The following is a 15635-nucleotide window of genomic DNA, read 5'->3' on the forward strand; positions in this document are numbered from 1 at the left end:
CAATCAGGATGCAAAGAGGAAGGGCGGGCGTTGCCCGGGCAAATTCAAACTGACAACCGCTGCAACTTGGCACTGTTCCAAATCACTATCCGACGGGGGATCGACGAGCATTTTAATTGGTTTCGAACTTATAATAGAAAATCTCCCATCTCCTTACTTAACTCTAAGGGGATTAGAACGGCAGATCTAAAAAAAAGTCATTAAGAATTAGTTAAGTAACTCCTCTACTTCAAACTAAAAAACACAGTAGCGAGTTACAAGGGCTAGTCAGCGGCCAGCACAGGACGAATGCAAGCACCAGCTCTTTCTTTGAGAAGATGGGTGGCTCTTAAAAGAGCCGTTAGGGTTGAGACTTCGCAATCAACTTACCGTTTACTTAGCGCTAGTGTACTTGGTGACGGCCTTGGTGCCCTCGGACACGGCATGCTTGGCCAACTCCCCGGGCAGCAGAAGGCGCACGGCCGTCTGGATCTCCCTGGAGGTGATGGTCGAGCGCTTGTTGTAATGCGCCAGGCGGGAAGCCTCACCTGCAATGCGCTCGAAAATGTCGTTCACAAACGAATTCATGATGCCCATGGCCTTGGACGAAATGCCGGTGTCGGGGTGGACCTGCTTCAGCACCTTGTACACGTAGATGGAATAGCTCTCCTTGCGGCTGCGCTTGCGCTTCTTGCCGTCCTTCTTCTGCGCCTTAGTCACCGCCTTCTTAGAGCCCTTTTTCGGGGCGGGAGCAGACTTCGCTGGCTCTGGCATAGCACTGTCCGGCTACAAAGCGCCAAGGAAAAGGAAAAACAGCGTGAGTAGGGTATGACAAGGCGCTTTTATATAGAATCGTTTATGCAAATAAGGTGAAGAGTTGAAGTCTTCTGTCTGATTGGTAGTTATTCAGGGTAACGTCAGAGGTCAGTTCTGCCCAATCAGAATTCGTAAGTCCAGAAGACGCACTACCATTGGTTGAAATTAAACTGCAGCCCTAGCCAACAGCACATCTTCTTTTTCGCGCCGAATAGTGTTTATAAAAAGCGCCGCCTTTCATGTTCGCTTTGTGGTTGCGTGTAGTGAGTTGTGGCTGCTATGTCTGGACGTGGCAAACAGGGAGGCAAAGCTCGCGCTAAGGCCAAGACCCGCTCTTCTAGGGCTGGTCTCCAGTTCCCCGTGGGCCGAGTGCACCGCCTGCTCCGCAAAGGCAACTATGCCGAGCGGGTCGGGGCCGGCGCGCCGGTGTATCTGGCAGCCGTGCTGGAATATCTGACCGCCGAGATCCTGGAACTGGCGGGCAACGCGGCCCGCGACAACAAGAAGACCCGCATCATCCCGCGTCACCTCCAGCTGGCCATCCGCAACGACGAGGAGCTCAACAAGCTGCTGGGCAAAGTCACCATCGCACAGGGCGGTGTCCTGCCCAACATTCAGGCAGTGCTGCTGCCCAAGAAAACTGAGAGCCACCACAAGGCGAAGGGCAAGTAACTACCTGGACTAGTTTGTGGCAACTCAAGTAAAATCGAGTCCAAACCAACGGCTCTTTTCAGGGCCACCCACGTCTTCTCTAAAAGAACTTAACATTTATTCCATGTGAAAGAAAAAGTGAGACATGGACAAGACTCTAGTCATAAATTACCCATCTTTGTCCTTTTTGAAAACAGTGTAGCGAACACCGCAGATTTAAAAGAAAAACTAGAGGGAAGGTGGTCAGATTCTACCACGCTTAAAAGTTTAAGATGTGAACAAATCTATTAGGCCATTACTTAATTTTAAACTTAATGTGTGTCCACAGAGCACCAGTGGCTTCGTGAGTTCTTGAAGCACTTTGGCCCAAAAGAGTTATCGCCCTGGCTAGAATTTAGCACACAGCTGTTCCACGCGGGCTGGGGAGGCATGAAGAAGTCGCGCCGCTACATGCCGGGCACGGTGGCCCTGAGCGACGTCCGGCGCTACCAGAACTCCGAGCTGCTGATCAGCAAGCTGCGGCTCCTGCGAGAGCTCGGCGGTGACGTGACGCCGCTGCACGAGAGCGAGGCTGCAGAACTTTGTGACACGATAGTCCACCTCCTTGCAAAGGCTCTGTCAGAGACACATCTTTCCTGATGGATAGCTGTGAAGCATTCTCTTCACCACCCCACTGCATGTTGCAAAGTATTCCTTTAAAATGAAGTGAGTAAAATACTGGGATGACTGTTATCTGGAGCCCAAGAAAGATGGCTTATTTGGAAAGGCCTAATATCCCAAGTTGCTTACCCAGAGGAACTTGACAGGAGAGTTATTTCTAATAAACCTTAAAACCCATCAAGAAATCTGAGGTAAAGTGTTAGCACACAGACTGTTAAAACGTCTGCCTCACAGATATGGGGGGAAATATATAGAGGATTATAATATGGTTCAACAAATGTTGATGAGTATCAGAAATGTGCATTAGAAATAAGTATTAGAAATGTTTATGAGTATTAGAAAAGTACAAGGTGTTGGGCGTTCCTGACACAAACTGAGGCCTCCTAGCAAGACTGGTAGTTTTCTGTGGAGGAGGGTTATTTAGTACGATAGTGCAAATAACTTTTGGTATTCTCGCTAAACAAGGAATACTCATGCCAAGATTGCACAATCGTGCCTCCTACCTCTGTTCACTGAACTCTGATGTAATTTTTTTTTTTTTTTTTTTTTTTTTTTGAGACAGAGTCTCGCTCTGTTGCCCAGGCTGGAGTGCAGTGGCGCGATCTCGGCTCACTGCAAGCTCCGCCTCCTGGGTTCACGCCATTCTCTTGCCTCAGCCTCCCGAGTAGCTGGGGCTACAGGCGCCCGCCACCACGCCCGGCTAATTTTTTGTATTTTTAGTAGAGACTGGGTTTCACCATGTTAGCCAGGATGGCCTCGATCTCCTGACCTCGTAATCTGCCCGCCTTGGCCTCCCAAAGTGCTGGGATTACCGGCGTAAACCACCGCCCCCGGCCCACTCTGATGTAATCTTAAGAAAAAGACATTAACTCATTTTTCTTGTGTATTGTAGACACTTTTGGCTGTCTGGTAACATGGAAAATCTCAGAATGATGTTTTAAGTATATAAAATGCCTAACAAAGTTAAATTACAGTTATCAAAGTATTTTTAAAACTTCATAGTGATAAATGAGCCTATATAGTTATGTTGTTAATATAGTTAACACATTACATGATTTGGTGAGCCTAATTGCTGTTACTAATTAGAGGAGTAAAAATGTTTTAAGATAACTCAGCAATTGTAATGAGAAATGAAACATCTAATGTCTTTTGGGTTACAAACTAACAGGTACTGAGATTTGTGGCCTGAATTCATAATAAAGTGAAATGTTCAAGTTCAGTCAAGGTTAACTTTTTAAAAATAGATATTTTACTACCCAAACTCACGGACTTCCCCTTCAACACCCTGCAATTACTGAATTTTTTCCTTAGGGGCATTGTGACATATAAGTATGGACTTCAGGTTAAAAACTCTTGCTCTAAAATTTGGTCGACCTACCCCATTTCTTTTCAGCTCCTTTTCTCTAGATACCTCCTCTTCCTATCTGGAATTTCTTTAGCACTTAGTCGATTGACGTCTCATAACCTTTTACTGTTTCTGTTTCTTGTTCTTAAAATATAACTACTTCCAATCCTAGTATAAATATGATGTTTTGGAACAGAAACAAGTGCTGACAATATCTAGCAAAAATAGGTACTTGAGAGGCCCCCAAAATAGTAAAATATTTGGCTTTTTGATGGATTTTTATACTGTGTAACCCAAATAATAATTTTACTCATTTTTGAATTGCTCTGTCTTTAAAGGTCTTTCAACTTATTTAAATTAATATTTAATAAATTTCACAATTAAATGTACAGTGGTTAGACGCAGGATGTACTTTGCAAGTGTAACTGTTACTGGAAAGGGGTCCCAATCCAGACCCCAAGAGAGGGTTCTTGGGTCTCTCTTAAGAAAGAATTCAAGGCAAATCCATAGAGTACAGTGAAAGCAAGTTTATTAAAGTAAATTGTTCTTTTGTTCTATTCTAAGGATATTTATAGTTATTTCTTGATTACGTGCTAAACAAGGGGTGGATTCTTCATGAGTTTTCCGGGAAAGGGGTGGGCAATTCCCCAACTGAGAGTTCCTCCCCTTTTTAGGCCTTATAGGGTAACTTTCCGACGTTGCCATGGCATCTGGCACTGGTGGGAGTGTCTTTTAGCATGCTAATGTATTATAAGTAGTGTATAATGAGCAGTGAGGATAACCAAAGGTCAATTTCCTCACCATCTTCATTTTGGTAGGTTTTGGCTGGCTTCTTTACTGCATGCTTTTATTAGCAAGGTCTTTGTGATCTGTACCTTGTGCCAACCTCTTCTGTGACTCATTCTGTGACTACAAATGCCTTAAGCCTCTGGGAATGCAGCCCAGTAGGCCTCAGCCTTATTTTACCCAGCCCCTATTCAAGATGGAGTTTCTCTGGTTTAAACGCCTCTGACATAATAAAGTTTGCTGCCAGATTTGTTTTGTAATGTGAAAGAATGTGAGAACTCAGAGTTACTCTATTTGAACTAAGTTTATCTTGATAGTCAGTTATCCTGTTAGAAAACAGACTGATTAGCATAACATTTTTTAAAAATATTATACTGTGTGTATGTTTACTGTCGATTTCAGAACTAAATTTACCGTCAATTTCAGAAACTAAAGACTCTGACAAACTCAAATATCCTTGTAGGGGAGGCAAAATTTTACCTCTATCCTCTTAAGAGTTTTTATGGCTGGGCCTGATACTTAAACTGACATAAGACAGATTAAGAGGAGAAAAGCATATAAATTTATTTAATATAAATTTTATGTGGCATGGGACATGGGAGCTCTAATAATAGACCCCAAAGAAGTAGCAAAACCTAAATGCTTTTATAGTAGGTTGAACGGAGTAAATTGTGGAAATGTAACTATGTAGGAAGGAAGGCTAAAGGAAAACAAGAATTATTTTAAGATCCGCTTGTACAGATTTCTCTTGGTTTCAACTTCCTGTCCTTGAAGAAAATGTTCTTTTCCTTTTGGTATGGGGAGGACATCTTCCACATGGGAATTTTAATTCCTGCTTTTAGGGAGTAAAAGGGAATGGTCAGAGTGCCTTTCTTGTACCTACTCTTTTTAAAATTGCCTGTATCTCAGAATAATTCTTATTCCAAACTTGCATATTTTGGGATGGCATGCTCTGCCACCTTTTACCATTCATTGCTATCCTTGTCACTAATTGCTATGCAAAACTCATGAAATCAGATACAGAAAAAGCCTTCTGATTGGTGAGAAGCTCAAGCAGAGAAAAATACTTAACTAATGTTGGGGAAATACAATTTTAAAATCTCCCAAAGAAGAGAAAGGAAATAATTTTATTATTGAATAAGCATTAAACCAGACAGAGTTGCTTATCACAGGCAATCTTATGAAGAGGTTGCAAAAGCAGAAAGAAATCTTGCTTTCTTATTATGTATAGCTACATTAGATAGGTTTTGCAATTTGAAGTCAGGTGACAGCTAAAGTTCAGCCCGTTTTCTCGCTGGAAACTGGGAGACAGAGCACTATCTTTTTTAATGATTAACATTTCAAAGGGATGGCTCTCCAGGCATTGGGAAAATATTCTGAGTTATAAGGCCTATTAAGCCATTAAAGGGATTTACATACATTTTAAAAGGACAGAGAAAGACATTTTGAAAGTGATGGGAAAGGAAAGGGAAGTCTCTTGTTTTCAACGGATAATTAAGCCTCTTATTTTTAATTTGTATTTACCCTTAGCTTAGCATATTCAATTAACCTATGCTACCTTACCCTCTTTACAACATATACTGAATTCAGCTACAGCAAGTTACAGCCAGTCATATCAGTTTTTTTGTTTTCCAAAGGTGTATGGCAAGTTCTCTTTTATTGCAACATAAATGCAAAAATTTCTAAAGTATTTTAATGAAAGGTTTATCTTCATTTACTTTATGACATTTAAGTGGAATACTTTGAAAATACTTCAAGCACTGCTGTAAGGAACTCATTGAAATAAAGAGTAGCAAGAAAATCACCAAATAGGCCAGGTGTGGTGGCTCATATATTCAGTATATGATAATAAGTTCCTCAAATCAGTGGGGGAAATAGTTAATGTATTGTGCTGACTAACCAGCTGATTAACTTTTTGAAAAGTTATTTCTATATACAAGAAATCAAGTCCTTATTAGTACAGTTATTGAAAATGGTTCTACCCAGCATTAGTTAAGGTTGTAGGCATATCAAGAACTGCTATTGGTGCAGGGGCCAAGAGAAAACCTCCCTTTTGGCCTCTGAAAGTTCAGTGAAAATCAACTGACAAGATTAATAAGAGAAAAGACATACAAATTTATTAAGATACAGGGCTGAGGACCACAGAATAATTACCCCAACCCCCCAGTGGGGTACAGAAGCTTATATATCCTTTCTCAGAGGCAAAAGAGGAGATGGGTAACGTAGACAATTCTTTGAGGAACAGTAAATGATTATTAGGGAGAAGGAATGGACCAAGGAGACAGAAATTAACTTGTAAATTATTCTCTTTGGAATCTGAATGAGATCAAGAGGCCAGCTTTATCTTGTGGAAAAGTACATCTAGGTATGGTTGCATTCTTGTCTTCTTTTCTGCAATAGATAATGAGGTAACCGAAGGCAATTGTGCTTCTTTTGATAAGAAGCTTTCTTGGTCATATCAGGAAATTGCAGAGAAAATCCCTCCCTGTATTTGGGGAAGAGAAACAAGACAAAGTTAGAGGGACCTTGATTCTTAGACTTGTTTCTTAGAACCCTCAATTTTCAAAAGCACCCACCATTACCAAGCTCGATATTTAGGGGGATAATTCTCCACCCCAAACACTGGAAATGAAAATAAGTAGAAGAGAACTTAGCAATCTACCTAAACGATCTTTAAATTCTGAGTCTATCTTGTTCTATTGCTAGGAATGTAGCATATGGAGTATATTTCCATGGTATATTAAGGAGAAAAATGCCACAAAATAGCATAGTTCCATACAAATAATGTTAAAAGATGTACATATGCAGAGATAATATTCTTTTTGCTTTATGTATCTTCTACAATGTTAACATTTTTCTTATGAGGCAGAAATCCAGCCTAGGTCTTGAGGATTAAAAAGGACTGAAGGAGAACAAAAGGGAGTAGAGCACGGCAGGCCTGTTTCCCTTTTAGGTCCCCTCCCCCAACGCAGAGGGACTTCCCGCCAAAGCTCTTCCGGTTTTCAGTCTGGTCCGCAGAGGTTACCCATAAAAGAAAGCTGCCATCACAGGCAGCAGATCTTTGTTCTCTAACCACTTGATAATGTCAGGACGCGGCAAAGGAGGTAAGGGCCTGGGAAAAGGGGGTGCCAAGCGCCACCGCAAGGTGCTGCGCGACAACATCCAGGGCATCACCAAGCCAGCCATCCGGCGCCTTGCTCGCCGCGGCGGCGTGAAGCGCATCTCCGGCCTCATCTATGAGGAGACCCGCGGGGTGCTGAAGGTGTTCCTGGAGAACGTGATCCGGGACGCCGTGACCTACACGGAGCACGCCAAGCGCAAGACCGTCACCGCCATGGACGTGGTCTACGCGCTCAAGCGCCAGGGCCGCACCCTCTATGGCTTCGGCGGCTAAATGGCATTTTGAAGCCCTGTCATTCTCTAAAAAGGCCCTTTTTAGGGCCCCTAAGCTTTCAACAAAAGAGTTGAAATGACTGCAAACTGAGTTTCTTAATAGGGCCATTGTCAGTGAGTTCTGTCATCCTGTTTTACAAGATTAACTCGGGATGTCGAAAATGGGCTGATGACTACAGGTGACCCTGGGCCGAGATTTTCCAAGGCCAGAAGAGCCTCTGCTGGCCAGTAACTTCTGGCGGCTGCCTGGAAATTGCCTGCAGCCAGTTTACCGCTCGGATTAGTTTAGAAAACCAAGGGGTCTGGGGTCTAAATAGGGGCGGGCTAGACAACTAACTTCCCTCTGGACCTTCAAATACGTCTCGGGAGAGATGAGGAGTTTGATGGGCTCCATTAAATGCTGGAACCTCCAGGAAAACTTCGTGGTGGCTAGTTTAAGAGAGGACTTGGGGGGCACAGAGCTCTGCATGGGGGGGAGGGGGGCAGACCATATTTTTACTACTGTAGAACAGTCGGGCACTCTTGAGTCTTAGTAATAATATTCCTTTATGTTTGCCTTCTGGTACGATTTTTAAATACTGGAATATATCAAGTATACAAAATGCGCTGGTGACCACACCACTTATTCAAGTGCAGCTAAAATCCTTCCTTACGTCCCTTTCTCAGTAGCACAGCCCTCCCTTTTTCCTATCTAGAATTAACTGATATTCTAGGATAAACTGATATTCTGAATTTGGTGTTTACTGTTCCCACACGTTTTATTTTTAACTTGAGATGCACATACCCCTAATCTATTTGAATCGTCTTCATGAATTTTTACATTTGCTCTTGAAATATATCCGTGTTGAAATGTGCAGTTCTAGGTTATTTTTATCATCAATCTAGTTTTCTAATGTGTCAGTAAATACTTTATTCATTTCTCTGTTGATTTTTTTTTCCTCATTACAAAACAGCACTGTATACAGCTGTGCGTTTTCTGATTACATGGAAGTGGAATTATTTGGTAAAACTATGTGCATATTCAACATGAATAAAAATGAACAATTTGCTTTCCAGGGTAGTATTTTAAATTTACACTCCCATATTCCACCAGCAGTGCTTGAGTTATTATCAGCATTTCCTAATGTCAGATCGGAGTTTTTTTAATGAGATTTTTGGCTATTTGGAGATTTTCCCACTTTCCTGGGAATGGTCTATTCAGATTCTCTATAATTTTTATGAGTTTTGATTTGTAAATATTCTTTATATATTTGAGTTTTAACTTTTTGTCAGTATGTGACAAATATATTCTGTCACCTGGTGGGTTTGTTTTTAACTGTTCGTGATATCTGGATATGCAAAATTTTAATAATGTTGGGTTTTTATTTTTTATAGTTTTTGAATGCTGCCTTTTCATAAAGGAGTTATCTGACTTCCACTTTCCCCAGGAGCTGCAGGCATCAATCTGGGAAAAAAAAAAAAAAAACATTTAGGCTGCTTATCTCCTGATTTGGCTTGAATTGGATAGTAAGGCTTTTCTGAAATAGCTGTAAGAGTAGCATTAAGAGCGAGCTAAGGGGAGACCTCATAAAAGATTGATCTTACTCTCTAAATAAGCAATGATTAACAATACCTAAAATTTTCAAAGTATTACAAAACGGACAAAAGAAAGGGTGAAAGAGGAAAGTAATGCCTAAGATACACTGGAAGTTTGTTGAAAATTGTGTTAAGTGCTTTACATGGATTCTCATATCTCATATTCTTGTGAGATAAGATTTTATTACTCTTATTTTAAAATGGCAAAAGAGGCCAAATCAAATAACCAATTCACAAATGTTAGATTTTATGACCCAAACTTGTAATTTTTTCTTTAATTTTTATTATTCCAGGAGCATAGATTCAAATTGCCCGGAACATACACTCACTCAAACCTGTAATATTCTTAATCACACTCTCTTAGTAGATAGAGAAGCCATCACAGAGAGTAGTAGTGGTGCTAGTCCTATAATGGAGAATTTGGGGAAATGTGTCAGGACAGGTACAAAACCTGCCTGTCACTTATCCCAATTGGAATGAATTATTTTCATGTGTCAGTTTGTGGGCCTACCTGAGAAAGTCATTTTTATTTTGTGTCTATATAGTTATGTTATTGTTAATCTGCAGCAATGTAACATGTCCTTCCCTGTCATTTTTCATGTTCCAAGCCCAATGGGTTAAACACTCCCTTAGGAAAAACTGTAGTAGGTGGTGATGCCAGAAGGAATTGTAATCCTTTGCATAGTGCCCTAGTGGGTTTCAGGTCAAGTTCTGGCCATTGAATGTCTTATGGTATTATAGCACTAGCCATGCATGGAGTTTGAGCACTTACAATGTGGCATGTGACTGAGGGAGTAACGTTTAATTATATTTTAATTAGTTTACATTTAAAAACTGGTGGATTCAATTAGATAACATTCAAGTATACTTGGAACACCTTAGAGACATGAATCAGAATCTTCTTATTCTAATTACAGATGAAAAATTCCCCATGAAAATTTATTTTGATATACTGCAAAAGTGTAAAATACATACCAGATTTTGAAGATTTGAAATGAAAAAAGAATGCAAGATATTTAATATATTCTGTATTGACTATATGCTGAAACTGTATTTTTGATATATTCTGTCAAATAGGATACATTATTAAAATTAATTTTTTTAACTTTTTTTTTTTTTTTTGGAGACGAAGTCTCACTCTCGTCCCCCAGGCTGGAGTGCAATGATGCGATCTCGGCTCACTGCAACCTCCGCCTCCCGGGTTCAAGTGATTCTCCTGCCTCACCTTCCCAAGTAGCTGGGATTACAGGTGTGTACCAGCATGCCAGGCTAATTTGTATTTTAAGTAGAGACGGGGTTTCACCATGTTGGCCAGGCTGGTCTTGAACTCCTGACCTCAGGTGATCCGCCCGCCTCGGCCTCCCAAAGTGCCGGGATTACAGGCATGAGCCACTGCACCGACAATTTTTTTTAACTTTTAAAAATGGTTACTGGAAAGATAAGAAGTACATGTATGACTTGTATTATATTCCCTTTTTTTTTTCTTGAGATGAGTCTCGCTCTGTTGCCCAGGTTCGAGTGCAGTGGCACAATCATGGCTCACTGCAACCTCAGCCTCCCGGGTTCAAGCCATTCTCCTGCCTCAGCCCCCCAAGCAGCTGGGACTACAGGCATGCGAAACCATGCCCAACTAATTTTTGTATTTTTAGTAGAGACGGGGTTTCACCATACTGGCCAGGCTGGTCTCAAACTCCTGACCTTGTGATCCACCTGCCTCGGCCTCCCAAACTGCTGGGATTACAGGCATGAGCCATCGCACCTGGCCACATTATATTTCTATTTGAGTAGTGTCTTAAGAGTAACAAACTGGCTTTCAGACACATATAATAAAGACAAAAAAATCCTAGTTCAAGAAAGAATGAGAAAGTAGGAGAAACCAAATGAAGAACAAATCTCCCAGGCCCGGTGTGGTGGCTCACCGGCCCGGTTCACACCAGCACTTTGGGAGGCCAAGGCGGGTAGATCACCTGAGGTCAGGAGTTCAAGACCAGCCTGGCCAACATGGTGAAATCTCATCTCTACTAAAAACATAAAAACTAGCCAGGCATGGTGGCGGGCACCTGTAGTCCCAGGTACTCAGGAGGCTGAGGCAGGAGAATTGTTTGAACTCAGGAGACAGAGGTTGCAGTGAGCCACACAGTGCCACTGCATTCCAGCCTTGGTGAGAGAGTAAGAGTCTGTCTCAAAAAAAAAAAAAAAAATTAATTTCCTTTCCTTCACTTATATTCCTGAAGACAGAGATAAGGTCTTCTCCCAACTGTACACCTCAGGCAATATCAAGAAAGCAGTGACATGATATATTACATTTTCATGGGCATAGAGTTGTGAGATTTGCTCCTTTGTATTAAGCACTTGAAGAATTACTAAGTTTTTCCAGCTCATCTAAGGTAGAAAGCCATGCCATTTTCTTAGGTCCATTGACCTCTTTACCTCCAACTTCTAGACTTAAAGATACTAGATAACAACAGAGACCAAACATATGATTGCCAAGTCCCTAACCACAGTTAAATAAACCTCCACTTTTCAATCCCAGAGCTACTCTCAGTTTCCCAAAGGATGGGAGAATCTGAAGCAGGCAATTATTCTGTGCAAGCATTCTTCAGCAGGCTGTAACAATTGCTAGATTGAATTGCTGTGGTCCAGAATCACACAGCAATTATTGTAAAGCACTGAACTACTCTTTAAAGAAAAAAAATATATATTTTGAGACAGGAGACAATTTAGCACATTCAACTTTTTAACGATTTAAAAGAGATTATGAAATATACAAATAAATAAGTTAAAAGAGCCCTATTTTTGTTCCAAATTAAGTCAAAGTAATACACGTGGCTAATGAGAAAATGACAAAGAGATATATGGTATAATGGAAACAAACAAGAGCATAATGGAATCTTGTTCTGAGTCTAACGATCTGAGCAAATTAAGCTTTGCAACCATTTAGCTATTTGTAAAATAACATTGATCTGAACTTTTTGATTCCTTCAAGCTGTTAAATTCTGTGCTATCAGCCAGGCGTGGTGGCTCACACCTGTAATCCTAGCACTTTAGGAGGCCGAGGCAGGTGGATAGCCTGATGTCGGGAGTTCGAGACCAGCCTGGCCAACATGTTGAAACCCCATCTCTACTAAAAATACAAAAATTAGCTGGGCGTGGTGGCAGGCACCTGTAATACCAGCCATTCGGGGAAACTGAAGCAAGATAATCACTTGAACCTGGGAGGTGGAGGTTGCAGTGAGCCAAGATCTCACCATTGCACTCCAGCCTGGGCAACAGGGTGAGACTCTGTCTCAGGAAAAAAAAAAAAAAAAATCTGTGCTACCAAGAGAAATAAAATGAGATCATTTTGAAGGGAGAAAGGGGTGAGGGTGAAAGCAGGAGAAAGTTATGGCCACTTCCACCACGTATTTCTATTAAAACACAAATGCACTTCCAGAATTTTGTAAAAAGAGCAAAAAGGACTGAAAGTAAATTGTATAAAATCAAGATGATATGTCCATTTGCAAAAATGGTTTGTAAGTCTAAAGGTAATAACAGCAGATAGCTCCAGAGTAAAAATTTTAGTCTATAAAGAGTAGTCAGGTATACCTGAAGGTAGAATTCATTGGCATAGTGTATTTTAGTTTATTTTTTAATTTTATTTGCGACAGAGTTTTGCTCTGTTGCCCAGGCTGGAGTGCAGTGAGGTGATCTAGGCTCACTGCAACCTTTGCCTCCTGGCTTCCAGCAATTCTCCTGCCTCAGCCTCCCGAGTAGCTGGGACTACAGGCACATGCCACCACGCCCAGCTAATTTTTGTACGGTTAGTAGAGATGCGGTTTCACTATGTTAGCCATGCTTGTTTCGAATTCCTGACTTCAAGTGATCAGCCCTCCTATATAGGTATGAATATAGATCAGTGCCTCCCATGTAGGTAAACAATAAATATAATTATTTGTTGATACATTTCTTGGAATATTAATGTAACCCCAAAATTACTGGTAGGATAAATAAGACTTGGATGAACAGTGAACATATGCTTTGCATGTATGTTTTCCAATATGACCCTGCTACTCTCCAAATGCCCAAGGGCGGGCAATATCCCCAGACTAGAACAATGCGTGGCCAAATATGTTAAACATATATACACACACACATAAAAAATTTCCCTGTGAAACTGGCCTACATTTCCAAATCACAAATTTAGCCAGGTAGCAACCTAGCTTAAAATTCATGGACCCTTTCTTTCACTTGGTTCTTCCAAAAGTTTCACATTGCTCATCACCGGCATAGCCATTCTAGCCTCTAATCACACAATAAAACCCACCACCTAACTCTAACCCACCACCTAACACCTAGCTCAGACCCTGTGCTGCTGGGGAAGTTCTCTTCTCCTCAACTCCAACTTCTTATTTCGGGGCGGACTGTCTCTAGTCTCAGTCTGTCTCCCCTCTGAATCCACTTGCTTTTCATTTTCCTTTTCTATAAGCTTTCTTATCAAAAGGAAAAATTATTGATTGAACCAACTGACGCTGAACATGCCTTAAAAACTAGTAAACTATTCCAAAAATCTCCGTGATGATCTCATGTTCCGTTTCTTCACTCATGAGAAAAGCTGTGCTCCTCCCCTTACCCTTGCAGACTATCCTGCCTGGTGGTCTGGCATCTTCCCGATGTCCTGTGGGCTGGAGAGATGGAATCGGGGGGTGAGGGGGAAGCAAAGCAAGGCAGAGCTGGGTACAGCCTAGAAGGGGTTAAATAAGGTAACTGGCTCGATCGAAAGCCATACGTACTGGAAGGCCATCGGAAACCAAATTTACTAATATAGAAACTCACGTTAGAACTCCTTTACATAGTGGAAAGTACACGTGACACAATAGGCTTTCAACAAGTTCTAACAGGAAGTCACAGCGCTCGACACAACGGAAGTATCCATTTTCGCGCCAAGAGCCAGGAAGCACTTTCTGTTAACACAAGTTTCCTGCACATCCCTAATTTTTTAGGCGCCATATTCCTCTCAGTACCAACAAAGTGCATGTGGTTTCTCCTTAGCCAGACTCGATTACAAGCACTGCACGCATTACTCAGTGTAATAAGATCATAATAATCCCTTTAAAGAGATCGCCCGAATTTAAAACTGGATTAGGAACTCGTGTTTGCAGCTCTAATATAGACAATTTAAGTGGCTCTTAAAAGAGCCTTTGGGGTTGGGCTTTAAAACGCTTACTTGGCAAGTTTACTTGGCGCTGGTGTACTTGGTGACGGCCTTGGTGCCCTCGGACACGGCGTGTTTGGCCAACTCCCCGGGCAGCAGCAGGCGCACGGCCGTCTGGATCTCCCTGGAGGTGATGGTCGAGCGCTTGTTGTAATGCGCCAGACGGGAAGCCTCACCCGCGATGCGTTCGAAGATGTCGTTGACGAAGGAGTTCATGATTCCCATGGCCTTAGAGGAGATACCGGTGTCGGGGTGGACCTGCTTCAGCACCTTGTACACGTATACGGAGTAGCTCTCCTTGCGGCTGCGCTTGCGCTTCTTGCCGTCCTTTTTCTGCGCCTTAGTCACAGCTTTCTTCGAGCCCTTCTTGGGCGCGGGAGCGGACTTTGCTGGCTCCGGCATGTCGAAGGCGAACTACGAGTCTGAGGCGAGCAGGAGATCGAGAAAACGGGAAGTAATGTGAGCAAAGCACCAGGAGTCGTTTTTATATAGAACCTCTCATGCAAATAAGGTGAAGAGTTAAAGTCCTGTATCTGATTGGTGGTTATTAGGGTGACGTCAGAGGTTAGTTATACCCAATCAACCCAATCTGCAAATCCAAAATACGTACTTCCATTGGTTAAAATTAAGCTACAACCCTAACCAATGACATATCTTCTTTTTCGCGCCCAATAGTGTTTATAAAAGGCGCTGCCTTTCCACTTTCTTTTCGTAGACTACTCTTAGTAAGTTGTGACCAGTATGTCTGGACGTGGCAAGCAAGGCGGCAAAGCTCGCGCCAAGGCCAAGACACGCTCTTCTCGGGCCGGGCTTCAGTTCCCCGTGGGCCGAGTGCACCGCCTGCTCCGCAAGGGTAATTATGCCGAGCGGGTTGGGGCTGGCGCGCCGGTGTATTTGGCTGCGGTGCTGGAGTACCTGACCGCTGAGATCCTGGAGCTGGCTGGCAATGCGGCCCGCGATAACAAGAAGACCCGCATCATCCCGCGTCACCTCCAATTGGCTATCCGCAACGACGAGGAGCTCAACAAGCTGCTGGGCAAAGTCACCATCGCTCAGGGTGGTGTCTTGCCCAATATCCAGGCCGTGCTGCTGCCTAAGAAATCTGAGAGCCACCATAAGGCCAAATAAGGAGCGAGGTTGTGAAAACTGAAAAACAAAGGCTCTTTTCAGAGCCATTCTACACTGTCCTAGAGAAAGCTGGACACAGTCATGTTTGTTTCACTTCATGTTTGCTTCACT

At 42.3% G+C, this 15635-nt stretch overlaps 5 protein-coding genes across 5 annotated transcripts; 3 read left to right on the plus strand and 2 right to left on the minus strand.

The window, feature by feature from the left end:
• Nucleotides 1-324: 324 nt before the first annotated feature.
• Nucleotides 325-821, minus strand: LOC100588750 (histone H2B type 1-J). The gene has a single exon (XM_030803631.1). It carries the CDS (start codon nt 751-753, stop codon nt 373-375), a length of 381 nt encoding a protein of 126 aa, XP_030659491.1. The 5' UTR covers nt 754-821; the 3' UTR covers nt 325-372.
• A 226-nt stretch (nt 822-1047) lies between these two features.
• Nucleotides 1048-3325, plus strand: LOC100588416 (histone H2A type 1). The gene has a single exon (XM_004087057.3). It carries the CDS (start codon nt 1075-1077, stop codon nt 1465-1467), a length of 393 nt encoding a protein of 130 aa, XP_004087105.1. The 5' UTR covers nt 1048-1074; the 3' UTR covers nt 1468-3325.
• A 3007-nt stretch (nt 3326-6332) lies between these two features.
• LOC100587536 (histone H2B type 1-K) lies at nt 6333-14890 on the minus strand. The gene is made up of 2 exons (XM_003271940.4): nt 14409-14890; nt 6333-6722 (listed from the first exon to the last, which is right to left on the minus strand). The coding sequence occupies exon 1, from the start codon at nt 14796-14798 to the stop codon at nt 14418-14420; it is 381 nt and encodes a 126-aa protein (XP_003271988.1). The 5' UTR covers nt 14799-14890; the 3' UTR covers nt 6333-6722; nt 14409-14417.
• Nucleotides 7275-7702, plus strand: LOC115832468 (histone H4). Its single transcript, XM_030803635.1, has one exon. The coding sequence runs from the start codon at nt 7320-7322 to the stop codon at nt 7629-7631; it is 312 nt and encodes a 103-aa protein (XP_030659495.1). The 5' UTR covers nt 7275-7319; the 3' UTR covers nt 7632-7702.
• Nucleotides 14891-15087: 197 nt separating the features above from the next.
• On the plus strand, nt 15088-15565 carry LOC100589309 (histone H2A type 1-H). Its single transcript, XM_003271946.4, has one exon. It carries the CDS (start codon nt 15138-15140, stop codon nt 15522-15524), a length of 387 nt encoding a protein of 128 aa, XP_003271994.1. The 5' UTR covers nt 15088-15137; the 3' UTR covers nt 15525-15565.
• Nucleotides 15566-15635: the final 70 nt, after the last annotated feature.

Source organism: Nomascus leucogenys, chromosome 22a (genome assembly GCF_006542625.1).
Source record: "Nomascus leucogenys isolate Asia chromosome 22a, Asia_NLE_v1, whole genome shotgun sequence".
Taxonomy (NCBI): domain Eukaryota; kingdom Metazoa; phylum Chordata; class Mammalia; order Primates; family Hylobatidae; genus Nomascus; species Nomascus leucogenys.